We start from the raw sequence: 23,571 nt of genomic DNA, 5'->3' as shown, positions 1-23,571 counted from the left end.
GAATTCGTTCATCCTCCATACGGTGGAAATGGATGCAGGCATGCTACACTGTCATCTTTGTCAGAGAGTTTGGTGTTCTCCCACATTTGTGTAGATGAGGCGCAAGTGCTGTTGGAACCTTTTCTATTCTTCTGTCGAGCTCCCAGTCCAGGGAGACAGGAGGATGTGAACTGGCTCACGACTTCCAGCTCATAGTCATCAATACTGACGGATGACGGCACTTCTACACCCTGTCCCAGGACGTATGTCTTCTTCACACTGATTGTCAGTCCAAAGCACTTGTAGGCCTGGGAGATTTGATCCATCACGGTCTAGAACCCCTGCTGCGTATGGGTTTGCCCAGAGGCGGTAGGTGGTAGGCGGTAGCTGTCCAATGCGATTCAAACATCCCTCCCACCATCAGAAGCAATCCATGGTGCTAAGCTCAACAGGAATTGTGCAATGTCTTATAATACTTGTATCTATTTATTTATTTATTGTCATTGGCCTCTCCAGTGTTGGACATGATGGTGGGATTTAATCCAAGCGCTGTGCTCGGTAGTCGTCACTGTAACATGACAATACAATTAGGCGTTTATATTTAAAGCATTCATTGCGATTAATTAATTACCGTCATATTGATTGTTTTATGTTTTTTATTGTGTTCATCTAATTTTAATATCTAACTTTACTGTTTCTGTATGCGAGTTGCCTTTTTATAAAATCTGTTTCTTTAGTTGTTGTTGGTCGAAAACAATGGTCAGTCACACCCTGAAGAAGTGGACTTGATTGTCTGTCATTGGCTGTCATTGTTTTTGGGCTTGTTTGGCATAAGCTGATAGGCTCCCAGTGTAGTTGGGAGGGCAAGGAGAGGAGAGGAGAGGAGAGGAGAGGAGAAGTGGAAATGGAAGAGCGTGTCGGAGTTGTCGCTCCAATGAAAATGTACATTTCAAAAACGAGTGATATGCCTTCTTTGGAGGGAGTTTGCTTACCACTGAATCAGTGCAAGTTTCGTCCACCACATCGATGCAAAGCACCCAGTCGTGAGTGCAGCCACAGCTAGCATTAGAAGCGAAGACATTAGCAATGTAATGAGCCATAGCACTGCTCTTTGGCAAACTAAATTCGAAGAGAACATCCCGCGTCCGAGCATGTGAAAGGCTGATGAATGTTGTTGCTAATTGAATAGCAATGAACTACAAGCCAATAAACATAGTGGAAGACGAGGGGTTAACAGAGGTTAACAACACCAATGTGCAGGACTACAGTGACGACCAAAATCAGCAACATGTACGATGACGAAAAGAAAAACAAACTCGAGATTTTGGTGGAGGATTTGCCCAACTGTGTTGTTCTATCTGGAGATCATCAGCTGCTTCTGTGGTCAATACTTGTATTCCTCAGAAAAGTGTTCTGTTTACTTTAGTGCTTTATATAGACCTGATGTTTTATTTTCTTTTTATTTTATAATTATTTGGAGATTATTTGGAGACAAAACAACACTGCAATATTCGCCCCACTAAACCCCCAAAACCGGGGGGCTGCCTGTCTCAAAAAATGCATAAAATGTCTAAAATATGAGGTGAGGGAATGACAGTGGCTATCTCACTGATGTTTCTGAGATGTGTGTTGTTGCGCTTGTGTGTGTTAAATCTTCATTCCGTTCTGTAGCTCCGGTCGGTCACACCTTGCCTCATCTCATCCCAAAGCATCTGTCAGCTACAAGAGCAATACAAACACACATCTAACACACACGCTGGGATAGAGCAAGCCTCCATGGTTCTGTGTCCACTCATTTTCTCAACATACACCTCTTCTTCTTTTGTGTGCCGGGGCCATCAGACAGTCAGAAGGCCATGCCAGATTAGTGAACCATTGATCTGTGGATGATACACTGTCGGCGTGTGTGTGTGTGTGTGTGTGTGTGTGTGTGCGCTGTGCTGTTCCCTTTGCTTTATGATTTATTGCTGACCTTTTTTAGTAAGAGCATTAACACTTTAAGGCTGAGACACATGCAGTGCATGCTACCGAGAAGATGCTTTATTTTCATTTTAGCAAAAGAATTGATGGAGGATTACAGTAATTCTCGAGAATTTGAATAATGATCAAAAAACAGTTTTACAATCAACAGAGAAAGTAGAAAACACGTCACTCTTCCGCTCTTTCTTTATCTCTGCTGCAACCTGATGATGACACCGTGTGTGATCAATCCCCAGACCGCACGATGTTGGGACTTTTGCCGTTCAGCTCCTTGTTTGACAACCGAAATTTGCTCAAAAAGTACCGAAACACTGAACAGCTGAATATGTGCATTCAAAGGTTTAGAGAAGATCAAATGAAGTTCGCCTGGAAAGCATTTTGTACACTTACATTTATTCTGAAATGTCACCCAAAAGCAGAATATTCCTAACTTTTTTGTACGCAGGCACTTGTAGCTCCGAGTTAGCTTGATGCCAGGCATGTAAACAAAAATGCCAGAACGTGGAATGATATTGAAACGTGAACGATCCCAAACGCTGGCATAGATTGGCTTAGCATGTGACGAGCTGTCAATTGACTACACATTTTGCAAACTATTGTTCATTCTCCCCATAATAAGAAACAAAGTGAAAGTTAACGCAAGACGTGTCACGTATCTGGTCACTGGTCAAGTGCCAGCAAGGCAGACAAGCGATTGCGGTTCATGCTTATCAAAATAAAGTACAATGAAAAATTTTTATGACATTTTAATTCTTTTTCAAACGAATTGTGGTCAATATGTGCGTAAATAATAAGCTACATATGTATGTAAATAGCATATATATATAAATTCATACATTATATTACTTAAAATAGTTTTCAAGTTTTAAAAAACTCCTCATTTTTAAGGTGTGGCGGCTTTTATTTCATACTGGCGCACCGCCACGATCAATTACATGTAGCGGAAACCCTGACCAATGGCTTCTGTAAGCTACACAGCTAATAGCATGTAGCTTTGTCTTCTACACACAAAGCGAATCAATGACCCGCATTGCCTTCTAGCGTCCGTAGTGTTTTGTTGTTTTTATTTAAGAGGCACACAAGGAACCAACATTAACAGTAAATGTAATTCATAGCAAGGAAGTTTGATGTTACAATACAAACTGCTAGATGTTGTTTTGATATATTTGCTAAAGTTTATATATCGAGGGATAAATATCTTAAATTGTTAATTTAATTAGGAAGTTAGCATTTATGACCACATAAACGCACACAAAAGAACCGGAAATTGTTATTGCTGAGTGGTACCGGGTATCAGTGCCGTATCGGTTCAAATGTCAAAGGTACCCATCCCTACTAATAATAACCCCTTGTCACCAATAAGACAAAGCTAAGATACACGCTGTTTTATGTACACATTATTAGCATGTCTATGCTGTTCACTGTGTAGTCAATGTGAGTGTTTAATGGGGAAAACAATCCACTGACAAGTTTCACTGAAAAGCTTTTGGAGTTTCATCAATCACGTCTGCATCAGCTAATGGATTGTTCAGTGGTACCAGCAGGGGGTTCTCAGCAGTCAATGTTTTTTTTCCCCCGCATCTTCCTTTTCACTGGCATATGGTGTAAGTAGGAGGTCTTCAGGACTTATTTAGCGTAATGTATGTGGGTGTAAGAAAAATATTAATCTTTTAAACACTGGGCTCGAGAGGCTTACAAGAAAAAGGCGTATTCCAAATAACACTCGTCTCTGCATCTACAAGGTCTACATGGATGATCTTGGTATCAAAGTAAAGGGGAGACTTTGATGGTTACTTTGTATTTGCTACTGGGGAAGTGTAAATGAAGCTGCTTACTCTGAGTTTTGGTGGTCGAGGCGTGATTCTAGCTTTCAAACGGATTAAGTTGGGTTTTTTTTTTGTTAGTTTATAGATAGTGTGCAGTTTACATTACTCCTGGATGGATGGATGGATGGATGGATGGATGGATGGATATTACAAGCAGTTACCATAGCAACACAGATGCAAGCACCCTGCCCTGTGAACTGGGAACAGATTCATATTAATTCGTGCTCAGCGCTTATTTGCTTATTGGGTCAGGATGTGTGTGTTGACCGGCGCCCTCTACAGGCGGGATATCAGCACCCCGCCATACCACTCACATGAAGTGGATAAAGCCAAACCGAGTAGTAACTGGACCTCAGCCCCCAGGTTAATTAAAAGGCAAACAAGTGAATTACAACAGAAATTGTTTAAAAATAAAAGAAATCTCATTCTTAATATGGGATAATATTGGATAATATTGAATATATTGCAGGCCAAGAGTCTCAAACATGTGATTTCACTCATTTTAAACGTTCAGTAACAAAAACACGTGAATCGTGAGTCAGCATGAGTTACTTTGGCCTTGATTGCTAGTTGAGGTGTTGACGATGGAGGATGATGATTAAGTGTCAATAAAAAAAAAAAAATCATGGAAAAGAGAAATTTGAAGCCCTCGGGTGCCGAATTTAGCGAAAAGAGGAGAAACGGGCCGAAGATAAAGGTATGGAGCCATATGATGCAACGGATGTCATAAAATTACAATAAAATGAATAGAAAACGTTACTTAGTCGCTAATGTGATGTAACCAGTGGTGTGTTTATTATGAATGAGCGCACAGGGGGGCATTGATGAAGGGGTGTGTCTTTTGCTTTGTTGTAACTTGTACACAATGTCTTAAAACTCACAACTGATACAACAAACAATAAAAGGAACAATTAACGTGGCAATAGACCATATGGAATATAATGGGAGCGTAACGGGGCCACCGCAGATGGGTCTCGGACTGGGTGCCAATGAGGCTTGAACCGCCACTGGTAGATACTTCGTTAATCTTTAAGAGCAATAGAGTATCTTCATCTTTTAAGTGTATCGTAATAATAGAATTAATAATAAGGCACTGAGTAGAAAACCTACATGAGCGTGGAAGCGGGGTGAGAGACTGAGAGGGAAAAAAGAACATTAAACAGTTTTGAGGAATGCCGCTGTCATTCCCAGTAGCACCTCCTCCCGCTGCGCACTCACTCACATTTACACACACACACACACACACGCACACACACACGTTCACATACAGAGAGCTATCCATAATAGATGCTGGATGTAGGCAAACACTGCAGGGCTGGACTTTATAGCACAGCTGGATGTGCATGGAAGGCAGAGATGAGATGGTAGAGCAGGTACCTCTGAGATTACACACAGTTTCTTTTCTCTCTCTTTGTTGCTCCCTCTTTTCATTGTCGCTTCTACGGCTGCTCTCTTGCACCATGCTGTTTGTGCTGTGACTGCAGAAAGCAAGCGTGCTGCATGCTCCTTTTGTGGGTTGTGTGAGTAAGCGCGCACGCGTGCGTGTGTGTGTGTGTGTGTGTCTGCAAGGCTAAGTGAGCAGAAGCCTCATTCTTACATTTTCATCTGTGGAAAAGCCTGCCGAAGTCGACTGATTTATGCATTAAGGAGCGAGAGAGTGGCTGCAACTGTGAAATATAACCCACACGTCTTCTGATTTTGGTTTAAGTTGGTGTCAGTGCAGCGCTCAGATGCTGCGTGCGTTCCAGAAATGGTATTGGTTGTTGGTTACTCTTCTGATAAAACGATCTATTCTCAACTCCATCTGTTTTCTATGCCGCTTGTCCTCCGAGTCGCAGCTGAGCTGGAGCCTAACCCAGCTGACTTTGGGCTGGGAGAGGCAAGGTAGACCCTGGACTGATTGCCAGTCAATCACTGGGCACATGCCGTATAGATAAACAACCATTCACACTAAGTCTGTGTCCACACGAAGCAGGACTTTTTAAAAGCACATATTTTTCTACGCTGTTTTGACCTTTTGTCCACACGCAAACATACTGTATCCCCTTGTACTTAAAAACTGAGCTTTTGGAACGCTCCAGCCAGGCTTCAGCATTTGTGTATGAACGGGTAAAACTGAGCTTTTTTGGCTTCTGTTGTAAGAAATGGGTGAGATTATCGCATGTATTTCAACCTATTGTAACAACAGAGCATAAATAATGAATGTGTACATGTTTTGTAACACGCACGGGCGATTAAGACAACATTATTGTTGTTTCCTGGGCTCTGCGTAAGTGTGTGCTGATTTCAAAGACAACGTGCACGGCCTTGCACATCTAACACATCATTGTGGTTGTGTAATGGTTAGATGCTTCTGTCGTTCATAGTGGAAGGCATGCGTTCGATTCCTGACCGGGGTTGTGTCAGGAAGGGCACCCGGTTTAAAAACCATTCTTGCCAAAACCATTCATGCGATTGAGCCCTCACAAGGAAAAAGCCGAAAAGTGGAGAAAAAAAAAGTGCCTCTAATATATCACCATACTGGTGGTCCTCAGGTTATGAAGGAGTTCTGTTCCTACTAACTTATATCTACTTTAAATCCTAAGTCACTCACAGGACTTGCAGTCCTTTCTACCTTCTTAAAATGTTTTCCCAGGCTAGTCTGGAAGGATAACCTCCTTTTCTCCTCCAAGATCTCCTTGTAACAGCTCATGGAATCCATAACCCCTCTAGCATCAAATAATCTTCATCCTCAAGGATGGACAGTGAAGAGGTTTAGACCTAAAGAGGGGGTAATATTGGCGGGCGTATTTCCTCTGAGCTTTTCATGATGTTCCTTCCTTTTTACTTCCATGGTGATGGCGTTGCTGTTCTTCGCCGCACTGCCGCTTGGGAGACATAATGACGTAACTAATGAGCGATGTTGCTCTTCCTCAGTGTGGAGTTTGCATGTTCTCCCTGCGCTTGGGTCATTTTTTTTTCCGGGTACTCTGGCTTCCTCCCACTTCAAAAAAACATGCTTGTTAGGTTACACACTTTAAATTGTTTGTCTATTTTCTGTCCCTGTGAGGCGACGAGTCCTCTCCCCCCCTCGCCAGAAGTCAGCTGGAATAGGCTCCAACTCCCCCGTGACCCTAATGAGGACAAGCGGTGTAGAAATGGATGGTTGATTTGCAATTATTTCAACAGCTTTCTCGCTTTTGGGTGTTCAGGACATTTGGAAAGGCAGTTGTACTGTAGTACTAAACCACATCACTGACAGCTCCATGACTTTTGGGGTAGATTTCCTCCATTCATAATTTGCGTATTATTTGTCAGCCATTTTACATAAGTCGAAACAGGTTTGCATCTTTAGATTTGTCATTTTGTTTACCCCTAATTTTACACTATTCATACTGACAGAACACCTGACCAATAATCCAAATAAAATCAAAGCTGTGATTGTTTTGCCTTTTGTGGTTCTCACTGAGAGGGTTCTGTGAAGGAAATGTAAAGCCTCCAATGGATGGCAGGTAATAAATGATAATCTTAGGGGGAGGGTAGGGATTGCTATGAAAAATGAAAGAGATATGAAACACGAGTGCATCTATACAGTAGAGTTGTTTCATTGCTATGCTTCTTCAGAATTCCCATTGAAGTCACGCGTGTGTGCTTGTGTGTCTTGGTGGGCGGGTTTTGTGTGCAGTGCTCTGCCACGTTACGCATATTTTAGCCCTCCAAATGTGGTTCTTATTACACAGCTGAGCATTTAGCCAAAACCTGACATCTGCATCTCTCTTTCTTTCACGCTCCCTCCTGCAAAATACATTCTAAATGCCCTGCGAGTAAACACACACTGCCATACTGTAAGCATTTGCGTGCTCATTTGTTACATCAGCCCTGAAGCAAAAATATAATTAAGTCAAACCTGCAGACAAAGACAGTAAATGTATGGATTATGCTAATTAGGTAGAAGGTATTGTTTTGTTCGGAATATTTTAATGAGAAGTTGCTGGATGTGTTGTTGTGGACGAGCAAAGATGCAAGCTTAGGTTGCTGCCCCGCACTTTACATTGTGTTGAAAAGATTTCAGAATCAGCTTTATTGGCCGAGTGTGCTTACACAAACAAGGAATTTGGCTTTGGTTCCAATTTCCTTACAAAGCACATGATGATACCAAGGCATACAATGTGTGTTAGCAGTTCTTACTGTATGTGTTCATTCAAAACAGGACATTTCCCTCCTCTTGCCAAAGGGAGAGGTGTAGCGGGACATCTTTGGCCAGGGGCGGCAGGGTAATGGGGCCCACCGCTCTAGCTGGTGAATGATATTCCAGGCTACAGCCATGTTTGCACCAAATGGAACAGCTCATTTGGATTTTCAACAGTGAACCCTTAGCCGGTTTGTATTTCTTGGTGGGTATACAGGTGAATTGACGATAGACGCAATTGCTACGTAATTATTGTGACGTTAATAAACAGTAGTGAAAAACATCTTTGTTTATTCCCACCCTACCACTACCAGACAGTACTGCAGTAATGGGTGCCAAAATGTAGGACCTCATGGACTGGTTATTGTGTTTACCTTTTACAGCGTAAATGTCCGGGGAGAGGCAAAGTTAAGGGGCTCATAAGTTCACTGTAGGTTGGGTGGCCATTGTTATCGGATCACATTAGAATCGACATAAGGATGGAGTACCTGGAGAAAACCCACAAAGAACCTGCCCAAGCGGAGATTCAAACCCAGGTCTTCCCAATCTCCCGACAGTGTGGCCAACATGCTAACCACTCGGCCACCGTGCGGCCCTCAACATATTCCATGATATTGATATTCCAAAAAACATATTTTTGAAGAATTTTAATTAGTAAATAATTATGTAACTTAAGGATTCAGGGACAGTCAACAAATGCTGTTTTTCCAGTGTTCAAGGTAGTTTAAATGAATCTTTTAAATTGTATTCATTAAATATACAATCAGATCATTGTGCAGGACACTGCGGTTAATAAAAAAAACTATTTTACAGTTCATTTTATTGTGCATTGGTACATTTTATTCCCTGGGTACCCAGATCGCACCCATTCCCATACACATTCCGAAGTAAGCTTGATAGACTGTGATTTAAGGTAATCAGTCCAAGGTTCCCTGTGCTTCCTCTGATCCACTGCAGGATGCAGGCTATGGAAAATGTGTGCAAACATGAGACCTGTTACCAATACTGGGCTTTTTGAAAGTCAGTGAATAGTGAGATAGACCAGGACACTCTTGGGGTATGGACTCCAAGGCAATTATTGATGTCTGATTAAACCACCACATCATGACATTACCTACGGTCGAGGTGTAGTAACCATGTCAAAATCGGGATGCAGACTATAATCATTTTTCGAATGCATGAGTCATGAGTCACATGTCATGTTTGATAAATGACCAGGAAAGAAACGTCATCCTAGAACTTTGTTGCTGTATTTGTAGTGTCCATGTAATTTAACAATTCCGACACACCTGTTATCCTGGTATAGTTGGGTTTCTTTTGCTAATATGACCGGTGTCAACGCTCGTGTTAAATACAAATTCATAGAGTGAAAATAAAACGGATTTGAAAAATCTATTTTTTAGACACTAGAGCTTTTGGTGATTTCGGATAGATGCAAATTAAAGGGTTTGAATGTTAAAGCTGTGGTTAAGTAGCTGACCAAAAGGTCACAGGTTCAATTCTCTCAACTGGCTTGGACATTCATAGCCAAGATGCCCTTGGACAATGTACAGTACTGGACTCCCCAAGTGCTGGAAAGATGCCCAAGCCTCAAGGATGTCACTAATTGTTGGGACTTGTTGTGTTATCTAAGTCAAATTTTGTACAACATGAAAAATTGTGTTTGGGACAATAGCGGTGGCCTTAATGGAAAGAAATACCATAAAAGGTACTATTTATGTGTAACAAAGAAAAGACTTAAGCTAAATATATATAATCCATCTTCTGTCTACACAGGGTAACCAGGATACACCAACACTCCCGGACCCATCCATGGCCCAGACTTACCCGTCAGCCCAGTTTGCTCCCCTTCCCCAAAATGGCATTCCCACCGAGTTCACAACGTCGCACCCACATCCACATTCACATCAGCACCCAACACCTCAAGACTACTCCGGTGTCCAGGCCTCGATCAGCGACCATCCACTCAACATGTACCAGTCCTCTCAGAGCCACAGTGACCAGAATGGATCAGACACCGGCAGTCAGACGGTCACTGGCACAGCCACAGTAAGGCATGATTGCATGAAGTGTTATTAAGGTTTGCTATTGCAGGGTTACGGAGTTTGAAGTCGCCAATGTCAATCCGTGAATTATGCTGTTTCGGGTCATGCATTCTACACAGGGCTTGAATTCCCCACAATTTTTGGGTTGCACGCGTGCACACACAAACATACAAATAAGACCATCACCTTGAAATCGTATTGCGACAAAGTTTGCGTTCTTTGAGCTAGGGCTGTCAAATTATTTAAAAAATTAAATCAGATTAATCACAACTTTCAAATTATTCATGATTAATCCCCATTTGCAACTACTGTATGTCTGAAATATACCAATTTTGATTGTATTTTATTGAAAGAAATATAAACGACAGCACAGGATTATATATATATATATATATATATATATATATATATATATATATATATATATATACACTGCTCAAAAAAATTAAAGGAAAACTTCGAAAACACATCAGATCTAAATCTTGAATATCTTTCCTGATAATAAGTGGGTGATGTATTAGTAACAAAATGATGCCACATAATCACATAATTTGATAGAAATGAAAATGATCACCCTATAGAGGGGGGAAATCAAAGTCACCCTAAAAATGAAAGTGAAAAAATGATGCAGCACACTGGTCCATTTTGCCAAAATGTCATTGTAGCAACTCAAAATGATTCTTAATAGTTTGTGTGGCCCCCACGTGCTTGTACGCATGCCTGGCAACGTCGGGGCATGCTCCTAATGAGACTACGGATGGTGTCCTGGGGGATCTCCTCCCAGATCTGGACCATGGCATCAATGAGCTCCTGGGCAGTCTGAGGAGCAACTTGGCGGCACCGTATGGACCTAAACATAATGTCCCAGAGGTGTTCTATTGGGTTTAGGTCAGGTGAACGTGGGGGCCACTCGATGGTATCAATTCCTTCATCCTCCAGGAACTACCCGCATACACTAGCCACATGAGGTCGGGCATTGTCGTGGACCAGGAGGAACCCAGGTCCCACTGCACCAGCGTAGGTTCTGACAATGGGTCCAAGGATTTTATCCCGATACCTAATAGCAGTCAGGGTGCCATTATCTAACCTGTAGAGGTCTGTGCGTCCTTCCAGGGATATGCCTCCCCAGACCATCACTGACCCACCACCAAACCGGTCATGCTGAATGATGTTGCAGGCAGCATAACGTTCTCCACGGCATCTCCAGACCCTTTCACGTCTGTCGCATGTGCTCAGGTTGAACTTGCTCTCATCAGGGAAGAGCACAGGGCACCAGTGGTGTACATAGTTGCCAATTCTGGTGGTCTATGGCAAATGCCAATCGAGCTCTACGGTGCTGGGCAGTGAGCACAGGGCCCACTACAGGACGTCAGGCCCTCAGGCCACCCTCATGGAGCCTGTTTCTGATTGTTTGGTCAGAAACATTCACACCAGTGGCCTGCTGGAGGTCATTTTGTAGGGCTCTGGCAGTGCTCATCCTGTTCCTCCTCCCAAAGGAGCAGATGCCGATCCTGCTGAGGGTTGAAGGGCCTTCTACGTCCCTGGCCAGCTCTCCTAGAGTAACTACCTGTCTCCTGGAATCTCCTCCGTCCAGGTGCCGCAGTGATGCCCTGGTCCAGATCTGGGAGGAGATCCCCCAGGACACCATCCGTAGTCTCATTAGGAGCATGCCCCGACGTTGCCAGGCATGCGTACAAGCACGTGGGGGCCACACAAACTACTGAGAATCATTTTGAGTTGCTACAATGACATTTTAGCAAAATGGACCAGTGTGCTGCATCATTTTTTCACTTTCATTTTTGGGGTGTCTTTGATTTCCCCCCTCTATAGGGTGATCATTTTCATTTCTATCAAATTATGTGGCATCATTTTGTTACTCATACATCACCCACTTATTATCAGGAAAGATATTCAAGATCATTTTTCCCCCAGTTTAGATCTGATGTGTTTTCAAAGTGTTCCTTTAATTTTTTTGAGCAGTGTATATTTGTATGTATTTAGAGCAAATGAACTGAAAACTAAATCAAGCTAAAACATAGCACACATGACTGAAAATCTAACTATCTATGTATCTATCTAAATCTATTTATAGATAGATAGATAGATAGATAGATAGATAGATAGATACTTTATTAATCTCCAAGAGAAATTATTTAATAGTAGCAGAACATTTGAATCACACTTTAACTGTGTTATTATGAGCAATGTGGGATTGCATTCAAAGACACCACGTAACTAATGTTGTATTCACATGTTTTTATTCACATGTTGAGTTTATGGGATTTCCGAGCATCCTTAAATGCAGTAAATTGTACTTCGCATTAAGAGTTACAAAGTGAGTGATAAGAATATCCACTTTTTTTTTTCTTTGTCTGTTTATTTAGACCACACATACACACATAATAATGAGGTCTTTGTGATGTTCGGAGTGTCCCTGAATGCGTGTCGTGGTAACGACAATGAGGAAGTCTCATTCCGAGGTTGAATGGACTAGAGACGTGTTTGTGAATTGGAGACACATACATACGGTGTTGTGAAAAAGTGTTTGTCCCCTACCTGATTTCTTATTTTTTTTACATGTTTGTCACACTTAAATGTTTCAGATCATCAAACAAATTTAAATATTAGTCAATGGCAACACAACTGAACATAAAATGCAGTTTTTAAATGAAAGTTTTGATTAAGGCAGAAAAAAAAATCAAAACCTACATGGCCCTGTTTGAAAAAAGTGATTGCCAACCCATTAAAACATAACTTAACAGAGATTAATTGAGATCTATCAATCTGGAAAAAGTTATAAGCCATTTCTAAAGCTTTGGGACTCCAGCAAATCACAGTGAGAGCCATTATCCACAAATGGCGAAAACACAGAACAGTGGTGAACCTTACTAGGAGTGGCCGGCCAACCCAAATTACCGCAAGAGCGCAGCGACGACTTCAGACCTCACTTGCCTCAGTTAAGGTCAGTGTTCTCCACCATTAAAAAGACACTGGGCAAAAATGGCCTGCATGGCAGAGTTCCAAGACCAAAACCACTGCTGAACAAAAAGAACATTAAGGCTCATCTCAATTTTGCCAGAAAACATTTTGATGATCCCAAAAACCTTTGGGAAAATACTCGGGGTCTGACGAAACAAAAGTTGAACATTTTGGAAGGTGTGTGTCCCATTACATCTGGCGTAAAAGTAACGCCGCATTTCAGAAAAGTTTTTATACTTTTGCTATTGTAGTTTTATATACACAAAATAATCCGAAATGTATATAAATACATAGAAATGACGAGCAAAAGGGACAAATGAACATTTAAGGTTACTTTTACCTTCATTGAAGATGTGATTCTTGATGTGACTGAAAACAGGAAAGTGGTGGTGGTTGATCTCACTGCCACATTGTGTCTTTGGGAACAGTCACGTCTTCAGCGAAGGTAAAAGCAACTTTAAACGTTCATTTATCCCTTCCATTTGTCATATATATGCATTAGAATTGTTTTACGTACGTAAAACCATAAAAATGTGCTTTGTGTTAACACTTTTGAGATTCTTCAGCTGATGAGATCACAGACGGGCAACGTAAGTTCCGGTTGCCATTTTGTAAGCTAGTTAATAGGATGCTAACAAGGTAGGACGTTTTGTGATAAAAAAAACAAAAACAAATTAAGAACACAGTTGTACTCACGCAGAGTATTAACAACAAGACAAGTATTGAGAATGCACACAAACCAAGGCATAATTGTGGCATTCATTTTCAATGTTAACCGAAAAATGCACTAACCACGGTGGACGCTAACCAATGTTCCTCTGTACCAGCAATGTCCACCTGTCCTTTGTGAAAGGTGTGTTTTACCATGCAAGAGTTGAGGAGATGTAGGCAAAAGTTTGTCTTCTCATCCGAAAATTATTTTAAAAATCTGCGTCAGTGAAGAGGCTCACATTGATGTCCCTCCACTCCTGACTCCTCACCCACATGCGCCTCGGAACAGACAACAAGTGCCCCACAAACTGCCACAGCCAAAATTCTTGCCCTTTTCTTTCTTAATCTCCTACACAAAATAATTTGATTAAAAAAATATTCACTCCGGTTACACAAAGTTCTTGAAATTTGTCACAAAAGTCTGAGACCACGAACTGGGGCGCCGTTTACTTCCGTAAACACACTCACGCCCGTGCGACGTTGTGTTTTCTGCGCATGTGCGTCACTTCCCGGACGTTCACATTACACACAAAGACAAGTCACGTCTTTTTGGTAATGTGAACTACATAAAAAGATCGGATTTTAACAAAAAAATCCGACTTGGACTTAAGTAAGTATAATTACTCTGCAGGATGAACATAGCCTAAGAAACATTATGTGTCACATTATGAAAAAGGTTGGATTCCAGATGCGGAGAGGGTCTTTAACAAAATGCTCACTCAGAGCAGAATTGGCACAACAGTCAAGTACAATAAAACAAACCCTATGGTTTGTAGACTCTATAGTCTAGAACAGGGGTTGGGAACCTTTTTGGCTAAGAGAGCCACGAAAGCCGCATATTTTAAAATGTATTTCCGTGAGAGCCACATCATATTTTGCAACACTGAATACAACTAAATGTGTGCATTTTTAAGCAAGACCAACAATTTTGGAATACAATACGTCATTGAATTGATTCTTTTTAATAACACAGTTCTACTGAAGCTAACCAATATTAAGTAAAATATTTCTTACCTTGAATGCAACTTCTGGTGCTGCATGGTTTTACATCGTACTCCGTATCGGCCTTTCTTTTTGCCATCTTTTCATCAAAAGGGTTTGCTGTGCAGAATTAGCTAGCTGACTGTTTAAAGGAGGGACGTTTACTTCTTGACCTCTCAATGACCCGGGTAGGCTACCACATTATCCAATAATAATCAAGTTTTGGTGTTTGACCTGGAAAATATGGGAAGGATGGCTGGCTTTGGCTCTGGCTGCCCGCATGGAAAATGGATGGATGGATTAAAATGCACGAGAAAGTTTTATATTTTGAACGTTATTTTTAATACTGTGATTTCTATGTTTTATTTTAAAATGTCAGCAAAAAAAATGGTGTTAAGAAATGACTGAGAGCCAGATGCACTCATCAAAAGAGCCAGATCTGGCTCCCGAACCGAGGTTCCCTACCCCTGGTCTGGAGAAACAAAGAACAACACAACAAGGCACTAATACAAAATAAAGGACAAGAACAGTAAATATGGAACGGGTCATTATGACTCGGTATATTGCCACTGTATGTTCAAAGTTGGAAAAAGAAAGATAATCCTTAGATAATCAAAGCTGCCATATTTTAAATTGTAGGTTTATGCTTTGTGGTGAGTGTTCTAGCACTCTTGTGTTGAAGTAATTCAACAAGAATTTACTGTAGAATAAAAGAAATCAGCAACATTAAGAAGACTGGGCATCTGGAGGCCTCATCAGTCTTCCCTCCCAGTCTGGCTGTCTGCTCTCTTCCTTCCCCCACATCGCTGCTTGATTTTTATTTTTCTTTCCTCATCTTTGCCGTGTCCTCTCTCTCCCCCTCTCTTTCTGTCACTCTACACGCTTCAGCTCCTTGCGCCAGCAATGAAGAAGATTCCAGAAATAACATGAAAGCAACAATAACACCACCTGAAAGCATCTACTTGGTGATATTAATATAATAATTTGATGTCGACTGAATTGGGCCAGACTTATTTATTTTGTAAAGGATATTAAGGCGGGGCCTAAATATGGCTGGACCATTTCACCCAAAAGTCTCTCTGCCTGTTCTCGGCTAAATAGCGAGACACAAAGTCGGAAAGTGTTCACATTCAAGTCAAATAAACATGTAAGTTGTGCAGTGCGTAAGCAGCATATGCTAATATACCACAGCATCTCTTAATTTAATAAAACAAAACACTATTGCTACCACTTTGAAGTGTACAAGTATCATTCCTGTACTACTTACAAACACTGAACAAGCATCTTCATTTACTCCTATCCAAAAGCAAAGAAAAACTACTAAATACATTTATTTTAATATATACATTTATATATAGAATATATAAATAATATATATTATGCAGTATAATAAATACTAAATGAAAAAGAATACATATATTTTTCACATTTACAGTAATAGACTACTTTGATACCAAGACTATCTATGTCGAATTTGTAGATGCACAGAAAAATGTTATTTATTATGCTATTATAATGAAAGCCTCTCAGAACTACATTTTAAGAGATTAAATGTTAAAAGGATTTTTTGTTTCTTCTTTTTATATATAATACTTCTAAATGTCGCCCCGTCTTCAGATTCTGCTCAGGAATGTAGAAGGACTCTACTTCATACTGTTTCTCCATATTCACCGGCAACAATGTTAGCTATAGTCTCAGCGTGATATCACCAACATGTCACAGAACACGCTGCTTGAGCCTGTCCTCACTTCCCATATCAGTTTCTGGTGCCAAACGGGACGAGATGCTGTGCGTTTGCTTGTTTGTGTCCTCGCCGCGAGTGTAGGCGGATGTTGCCGCCACCAGCGAGCTTTGCACAGATGGCAGTTGTGGCTGTGTACGTGTGCACTCCTTCCCGTGTTCCAATGTATACTTAGGCATTGCGTGTAAGACTCACAGTCTGCTGGCCTTATGCTGCTTCTTTTCAAGCTCGCACACCCACACACACACACACACACACACACACACACACACACGCACACACACACATTTGTGCAGGCTGTATTTTTAGATGGCTTGGAGCCTGGGACTGTGAGCAGGAGACAGAGAAAGAAAGACATAGATGGGAGGAATGAAAGCATTGTTGCATGTGGGCATGACAGCGATATCTTTTTGACTTTATTTTTAACATAAAAGCATCTCAACGCCCTATTTTATTTGTTTGTTTTTCATGTTATTACCTTTTAAAAATACCACTGTATTCTAACCAGTGTTGGGAGTATTGGCGTTAAAAAATGTAACTCCACTATTGTTTTCCAGTAATAGGTAATCAAATTAATTACTATTTCAAATGTTACAAAACAGTTACCGTTACCGACAGTGAAATGCGGTGTGTTATTATGCACTGATATCTGTATCTATGTATTTACCTCAATGGGGTACCGGGGAGGGTGCCATAGTGGTGGGCATGACGTAAGTAACATAACATAACAAGTAACATAAGACTACCGTGATTTGAAGCTAAAACCATATAAAAATACACTGCAAACTAGGGGTGTAACGATTCGATTTGATTCGTATCACGATTCGTGCTTGCAGATGTGATTCAAAGACAACATTGGTTCATGTAGAACGATACAATGAAGTAACTTTAAATTGATTGCCAAAAATTCAACCAGTCTAACTGTGAAATAAATACCTGGATACTGGACAATGCAGGTGAAGTTTCTTTGATTTCTGCTGTTTTTTGTAAGGAACTCAGCAAACAAGTAAACAACCGTTAATCGCAAATGCATTCACATTTTATATGAATAAAATGCAACCAACACAATGAAATTAAGTCTGTGATTAATTCGATCTGATAAATCATGACTTGAACTTTAATTTGATACCTCATTCACTTCTCTACCCCAACTATTTAAGAAGTTACAGTCAATTTCATAAACTAACTAACGTAACTCTCGAAGCCCTCGTATGACTCGATGTGGTCCAACACTCAGTGTAAATCCAGTATAAAGCTTGGCGATGACATCACAAGCAGACTGAATCTCGTGTAGCGTTCGAGGTGTAGAGCGTCTAGAGTCACTCCTTACAGAAAAAAACTCACAAACTCTTTGCTCTTTGGAGAGGATGCCTGTACATGACATCATCCGTGCACCCCACTCAACAGGCACGACTAATCAACTTACGGCAAATCAAACTGTTACACAAGTAACGTTTAACGTCTATCATTAAAAGTGCTAAAAAAAACCACATCCATATAAAGCCTGGTGTGCTTAAAAGGGATAGTTCGGATTTTTGGACATTAAGTTGTATGACATCCCCATCAGCAATGGACTATATCAACAGTGACTTGCCCCCACCCCCCATTTGGTCCCTCGAGTCCAGTTCTGGTCGGATTACCGTGACGAGGATGCAATTGATTGATTACCCTTTAAACAACGTTAGATCAATATTTGTCGTCTGAAATGGCAACTTGTCGAACACAGATCGATGTAGTCGGATCAGAGCAATGTAAATCGATACATGGATGTGGTGGATGAATCGTTACACCCGTCGTGCAAACACATTGAATAAACAGGAGAAACATCGTCAAATACTTTCTTCGTGTCAGTTGAGTAGAAAACAAGATCTGATGCCAATTTCATCATGTTTTTCTGCATCACCATATTGTGACACATAAGACTACGTGACAAAGACAATGAAACAAATAATACAAAGCCGTGGAGCTTACATTTCAGATGCAGTGATTTCCAAAGTATAACACCTCAATGTGCACCAAAAGCATTTTTCTGCATCCAAAACATGGAATAAATTTTATCGTGTTGAGAAAACAGCCATAGCCAACAGCCATTCCCTATCCTAGATGAACCAAACATTGTTTGGCCCTAGATGAACCAAACACAAACAGTTTGTGGTTTGGTTGCAACATATCAGATATGTTCTGCAACATATCAGAAAAGAGGCTAAAATGTCGATCACTGTTTTCCAAAGTCAAAGCTCATATGTGTGAACATCTTGTTTTGCAAAGATAATATGCCCGTGAATCTTCTCATTCATCCAGGTCAGTGTATTCTCAGGGCATTGAATCGATCACAACTGGACTGTTCAGGTTGTTTTAGAAGTTGTTTTGCCTTTCATCTGGGCTTCATCAGTTCATGCTCAATGACTTGGTGGGACAAACACTAGTCTGACTAGGTAGGACAGCCCTAGTCCGATCCAAAGACAATAGGTCTGCTTGGATGCTTGCATGGATGACATTTGAGAGGCTTAATCATCAATTAATCAATGATTAATCATCAATTCACTGATTAATTGTTGCAGCTACTTACTGAGTCTGAAGAAAGTCTGGACAAGTATGGAATTTTGACCCCCTTTTTGACTTTTTATTTAAAAAGTTGAAAACAGTCAATAAACTAAGACAGACTTAACACTTGGAAAACATCTATCCTAGTTTGGTTTTGCATATGAGAGATTTTGGGTAATTGGTGTAAAAAATAGAGAGAGGGTAACATTCCAATTAGAATCACATCAAGAAGAAATGCAGTTTGTTTTTATTGCTACTGAAGATGCGTTTGCCGTTTGGTAATGTATTGTGTGTTCTCCAGCAGACAGATGATGCCTCTCAGACAGACAGTCATCCACCAACACAGACCGTACCTGAAAACACAGACAGCAAAGCCCAACCCAAAAGACTTCATGTGTCCAACATCCCCTTCAGATTCAGAGATCCAGACCTCAGGCAAATGTTTGGCGTAAGTATACCTGACATCCGGTGTCAGTTTGATGTATTTAGGAAAAAGCAACGGAGAAAAAACTGTTTAATGCAGCATATTTGTTTTTAATTCCAGCAATTTGGCAAAGTCTTAGACGTGGAAATCATCTTCAACGAGCGCGGCTCAAAGGTCTGTGCTGCTTATTTTCTAAGCATGCCACTTAGAACTTTTTTGAAGGTAGACTGCATCCAGAATAACATGATTGGTTACATCGTGTGTTATGTCGGGGAAAAAAATGGAGCATGTGGATAATACTTGGATAAGCGGTAGCCTTTCAATTTGGCCATGCATGTTATTAAATATGACTTTGACAAGTCAAAGGAGAAAAAAAGAGAATATCCTTGAGCATAAGTGTCCCCAAGGTTTTCACAGAACAAACTGCTTAAGTGCTGAGCAAAAAGATGTACTCAGTGATGAACTCACATCAATAATGAGGAACAACATTTGTATATTGATGAAGATATTTTACATTCTGTATAGACCGTAGGTGTGTTCAAAGATAATTAAATATCTCCCATCTCAATTACATTAACAAACTGGAGGGACATGACAGATCAATAGGGCAACATTGAGATACTGTCCTTCGGGTAGTCCTCTTGGTTTGCACAGTTTATGAAGTTTATTTTGTTTGCCTGCTTTGCAAAGCCAAATGTACGTTTCTTGGTTATTGGATGAACAGGAAAAAAAAGTCACAATCTTTTTAATAGACCGCAAAGGTGCTGGAAATTTAATTGAATACAAAACAGAAATAAATTAAATTGATATTAAAACCATTTGATATCAATAAAGTCTGCATGTGACGACTTTCTTCTCAGATTTCGGCTTAACCTTGGCAATAAAAGTGATTATATCATGGCGTTTAATCCAAAATGGAGCCAAATAAAGTTGGAAGTGCCAGCATTCGATAAAGAAATTGAGAAACACTACCAATTCAAAAAATAACTCGGCGGAACACAAAGGTATCATCTGTGTTGATCTCGCTGCCCCGTCTTTGGGAAAAATCTCGTATTCATAAAGTTAAAAGTAACCTTAATGCTCATGTCACCAAAAAAGTTTGAAGAAAAACAAAACAATAACAAAATGTAAGTACTCACTAAATAAAACGTTTTTGTCGTACTGCTGTCATCCGCCAATAAACAACTATAAAATATGAGCGCAATGAAGTTTGTCACCCCACCCCCCCAGCCCCCAAGGAGCAGACTCAACCAATAGGGATGTAAATCGAAAATAGACGATTCGATACGCATCTCGATACATGGGCTACAATTCAATTTAAAAACAATGTATTTTAAAAAATGAACGATTCGATACAATTCAATGTAAAGTAAAAATGATTACGATTCGATTCGATATGATTCAATGGTTACATTTGTTGATGTAGACATTAATCTTACATAAATAAACCAAATAAAGAAACCAATTCTATAAAAGTGGCATTCTTGCAGTATTTTCAAATGCGTAAAGAGCACATCATATTGCCAAGGATGCTGTAAGGCAGCGGTCTCCAACCACCGGGCCATAGGAAACGTTAAGGCGGAGTGATTAATATTTTAAAAAAACTTTAAAAAAGTAATAATTTGTAAATAACTACATTAAATTTTATGTGAAGGGAAATCAATTTTGTAAATATGGGCCACTGTTTGTCCCACTTTGACGGTCCTTGAACGCACCATCTAACTTTTTCCCACGCTGCACGGATAGACTACTATACTGTATTTTTCCAGTTTTTCTTTCACCTCTTATTTGGTCCCGAATGTTGATACTATGTGGGAATGCATCAAGGTAAGATTTGATGGAGTAGTGCTAATGTGCATATTTGTTGGTGCACTTCTCTGAAAAACAAACTCCAGGCTCTTACTGGTGGATCTGTATTAATTTAGTGATTTTAATTTGATGTTTTTGTGTCATAGTTTTACACAATACATAACAAATAACATAAGTTAGGTCGCTATAATGTACGTATGTTTTGCTGATGTGTTGAAAATCTTTCCCGGTGACTAGCTAACGTGCTACTGATGCTAGCGCTGCTAATGCTATGGAGCATGCCTGACAATCCTTTCACAGGCAGCCCAGGCTCTCTTGTTGCTTCAGAGACGGACTGTCAACCAGTTGCTAGTGTTGCGATACCTGGTGCGTGTCTCTACAGTCGATTAAAGGATTTATGGCTTTATGGATTCTTATTGATCCAGGAGGCTGCTACCAATACAACCGCATCTCTCGCTTGTCAAACCAGATATCCTGTCGCATCGGTTTATCGTTCACAACCCTATCAACCAAACACAACCATGGAAGCGAAGGAAGTGAAATATTCACAACCACAACCATAGCACAATAATAACATTCACTGATATTGTGTTGTGATGAGTATGACACACACAAAAATCAACCACAACAGGCATGTTGTTTGACCCACATTGATCGACACTGACAGACAGTGAGTGGTCCCTGTTTAGCTAGCCCTGAAATTTGGCATGGAAACACATATTATAAGATTTGTAGAACATATCATGCAGAAAAAATGTGACTGTACTTACTGCCACCTTGGCACACTTTTCCACGGTCTCATGTCTTCTAGGATTTTGGCTTTTTACACACATTTGTGTCAGTGCTTGACTTTTACCCGGTTTGGCTTGAAGAAAGATAGTCGGGGCAGCTGATGGTAGAAGCACCGTCCTGTAACAACACATTCAATCCCAAATTTTCCTTTAGCTGAGGCGCACTATCAAAACAACTGTTCTCGAAATGTGCCAAAATTCAATACCAAAGAATCTGACGCGGCAAATGACGTCTTTTGGAAATGTTAACAAGCTCCTCTGCTCCATCTGCTCAAGTGTTCGAGCAAAAGCCTTCCCCACAACCAACAGAAATGAACCAAAACTACACCACAACAATACGGAAACCCAATATATTCCTTCGCTATTTCCAAGTGGGAGGGTTCTCAAAGAAACGTCACTTCCTGCGTCTTCTTCTTCCTTTGTTTCAGTGACGAAAATATAAATATAACAATATAATATATGTTGTGGTGACATGAGCACATTTATCCCTTTCATTCATCATTTATATGCATTTCTATCTATCTTTAGAATTGTTTTATGCATGTAAAACTATAATATGTACAGGTATGTATCTATAAAACTATAAAAACGTGTTTTGTGTCGACCGCTGATGACATCATAGACGGGCGACAGAGCTGACTGCTGGTCCCTGTTTCCATGTACAGATATTGTAGTGGCAAGCTAATATGCTGCTAACGAGGACGCTTTGTGATAAGAATACATGAAGAATACAGTTGGACTCACGCAGTGTATTAACAACACGAAAATACGCGCACCATATTGTACGCTACCCAGAGAATGTACGCAAACAAAAAAGGTAAAAAAAAAAAAAGTTATGCTAACCGAAAAACACGCTAACCCAGGCATACGCTAACCGAGGTTCTACTGTATTTTCTTTATACTAAAACTTCATTAGAAAAAATATACATATATGTATATGCATAAATAAACCTGTTGTTGTTTTGTCTTCTTTTTTCGCATGCAGGGTTTTGGATTCGTAACATTCGAGCATAGTTTGGATGCCGACAGAGCCAGAGAGAAATTGCATGGCACTGTGGTCGAAGGCCGAAAAATAGAGGTGCATGTCTTCGTATGTTTTTTTGCAACCTCTCTCCCCTCCTTTGTCCTCTATTGATGTATTTGTGTGTCTGTGTGAATGTGTATGTGTGCGCATCGACCACAACATCCTATCTTATCGTTCTTGTGAAAAGGCATTCAAAAGTCATCCAAGGTTTTAGTTTTGTTTGCAATGTTGAAACATACAGTAATTGTTCTTAGTCGTTTGTTTTTAAAAAATCCCAGTTGTTTACCTATGTTTGTAAGAACATTGGTCTTGCTTAATGTACAGTAGGCTTAAAAATGAATTATAGACACGCTATTATTAATTCAAAAAGAGGCTATTGGATTTGAATTTGTGAAAACAAATACTGCACATTCACCATCATTAAAAATGTACTGTCATACATCATGTGCAGTGTCACAGGGAAACTGGAGCCTATCCAAGTTGACTATATGAGCACACCCTGGACAGATCAATAGACACATTGGCTGAGACATAAAAACAACCTCTTAAACCCTGGCCATAGTCATATG

General features: G+C 40.3%; 1 protein-coding gene across 10 annotated transcripts in view; it reads left to right on the top strand.

Annotated features, from left to right (window-relative positions):
• The window catches only part of rbfox1 (RNA binding fox-1 homolog 1), a 264,175-nt gene that overhangs the window by 163,236 nt on the left and 77,368 nt on the right, over positions 1 to 23,571 (top strand). For 8 of the 10 annotated variants that reach the window (XR_008566765.1, XR_008566764.1, XM_054759808.1 and 5 more), the window contains 4 exons: positions 9,730 to 10,002; positions 19,256 to 19,402; positions 19,499 to 19,552; positions 22,964 to 23,056. Coding sequence is in view for 8 of the 10 variants with exons in the window: in XM_054759808.1 (XP_054615783.1) it covers positions 9,730 to 10,002; positions 19,256 to 19,402; positions 19,499 to 19,552; positions 22,964 to 23,056 (567 nt within the window). In the remaining 2 variants the exon portion in view is untranslated. Of the gene's footprint in view, positions 1 to 5,012; positions 5,159 to 9,729; positions 10,003 to 19,255; positions 19,403 to 19,498; positions 19,553 to 22,963; positions 23,057 to 23,571 lie in introns of those variants that run through there. The other 2 variants (XM_054759807.1, XM_054759805.1) reach the window with 2 other exon arrangements.

The sequence above is a fragment of the Dunckerocampus dactyliophorus genome, chromosome 18 (assembly GCF_027744805.1).
Source record: "Dunckerocampus dactyliophorus isolate RoL2022-P2 chromosome 18, RoL_Ddac_1.1, whole genome shotgun sequence".
NCBI classification, from domain to species: domain Eukaryota; kingdom Metazoa; phylum Chordata; class Actinopteri; order Syngnathiformes; family Syngnathidae; genus Dunckerocampus; species Dunckerocampus dactyliophorus.
This window is presented reverse-complemented; position numbering and strand designations above follow the sequence as displayed.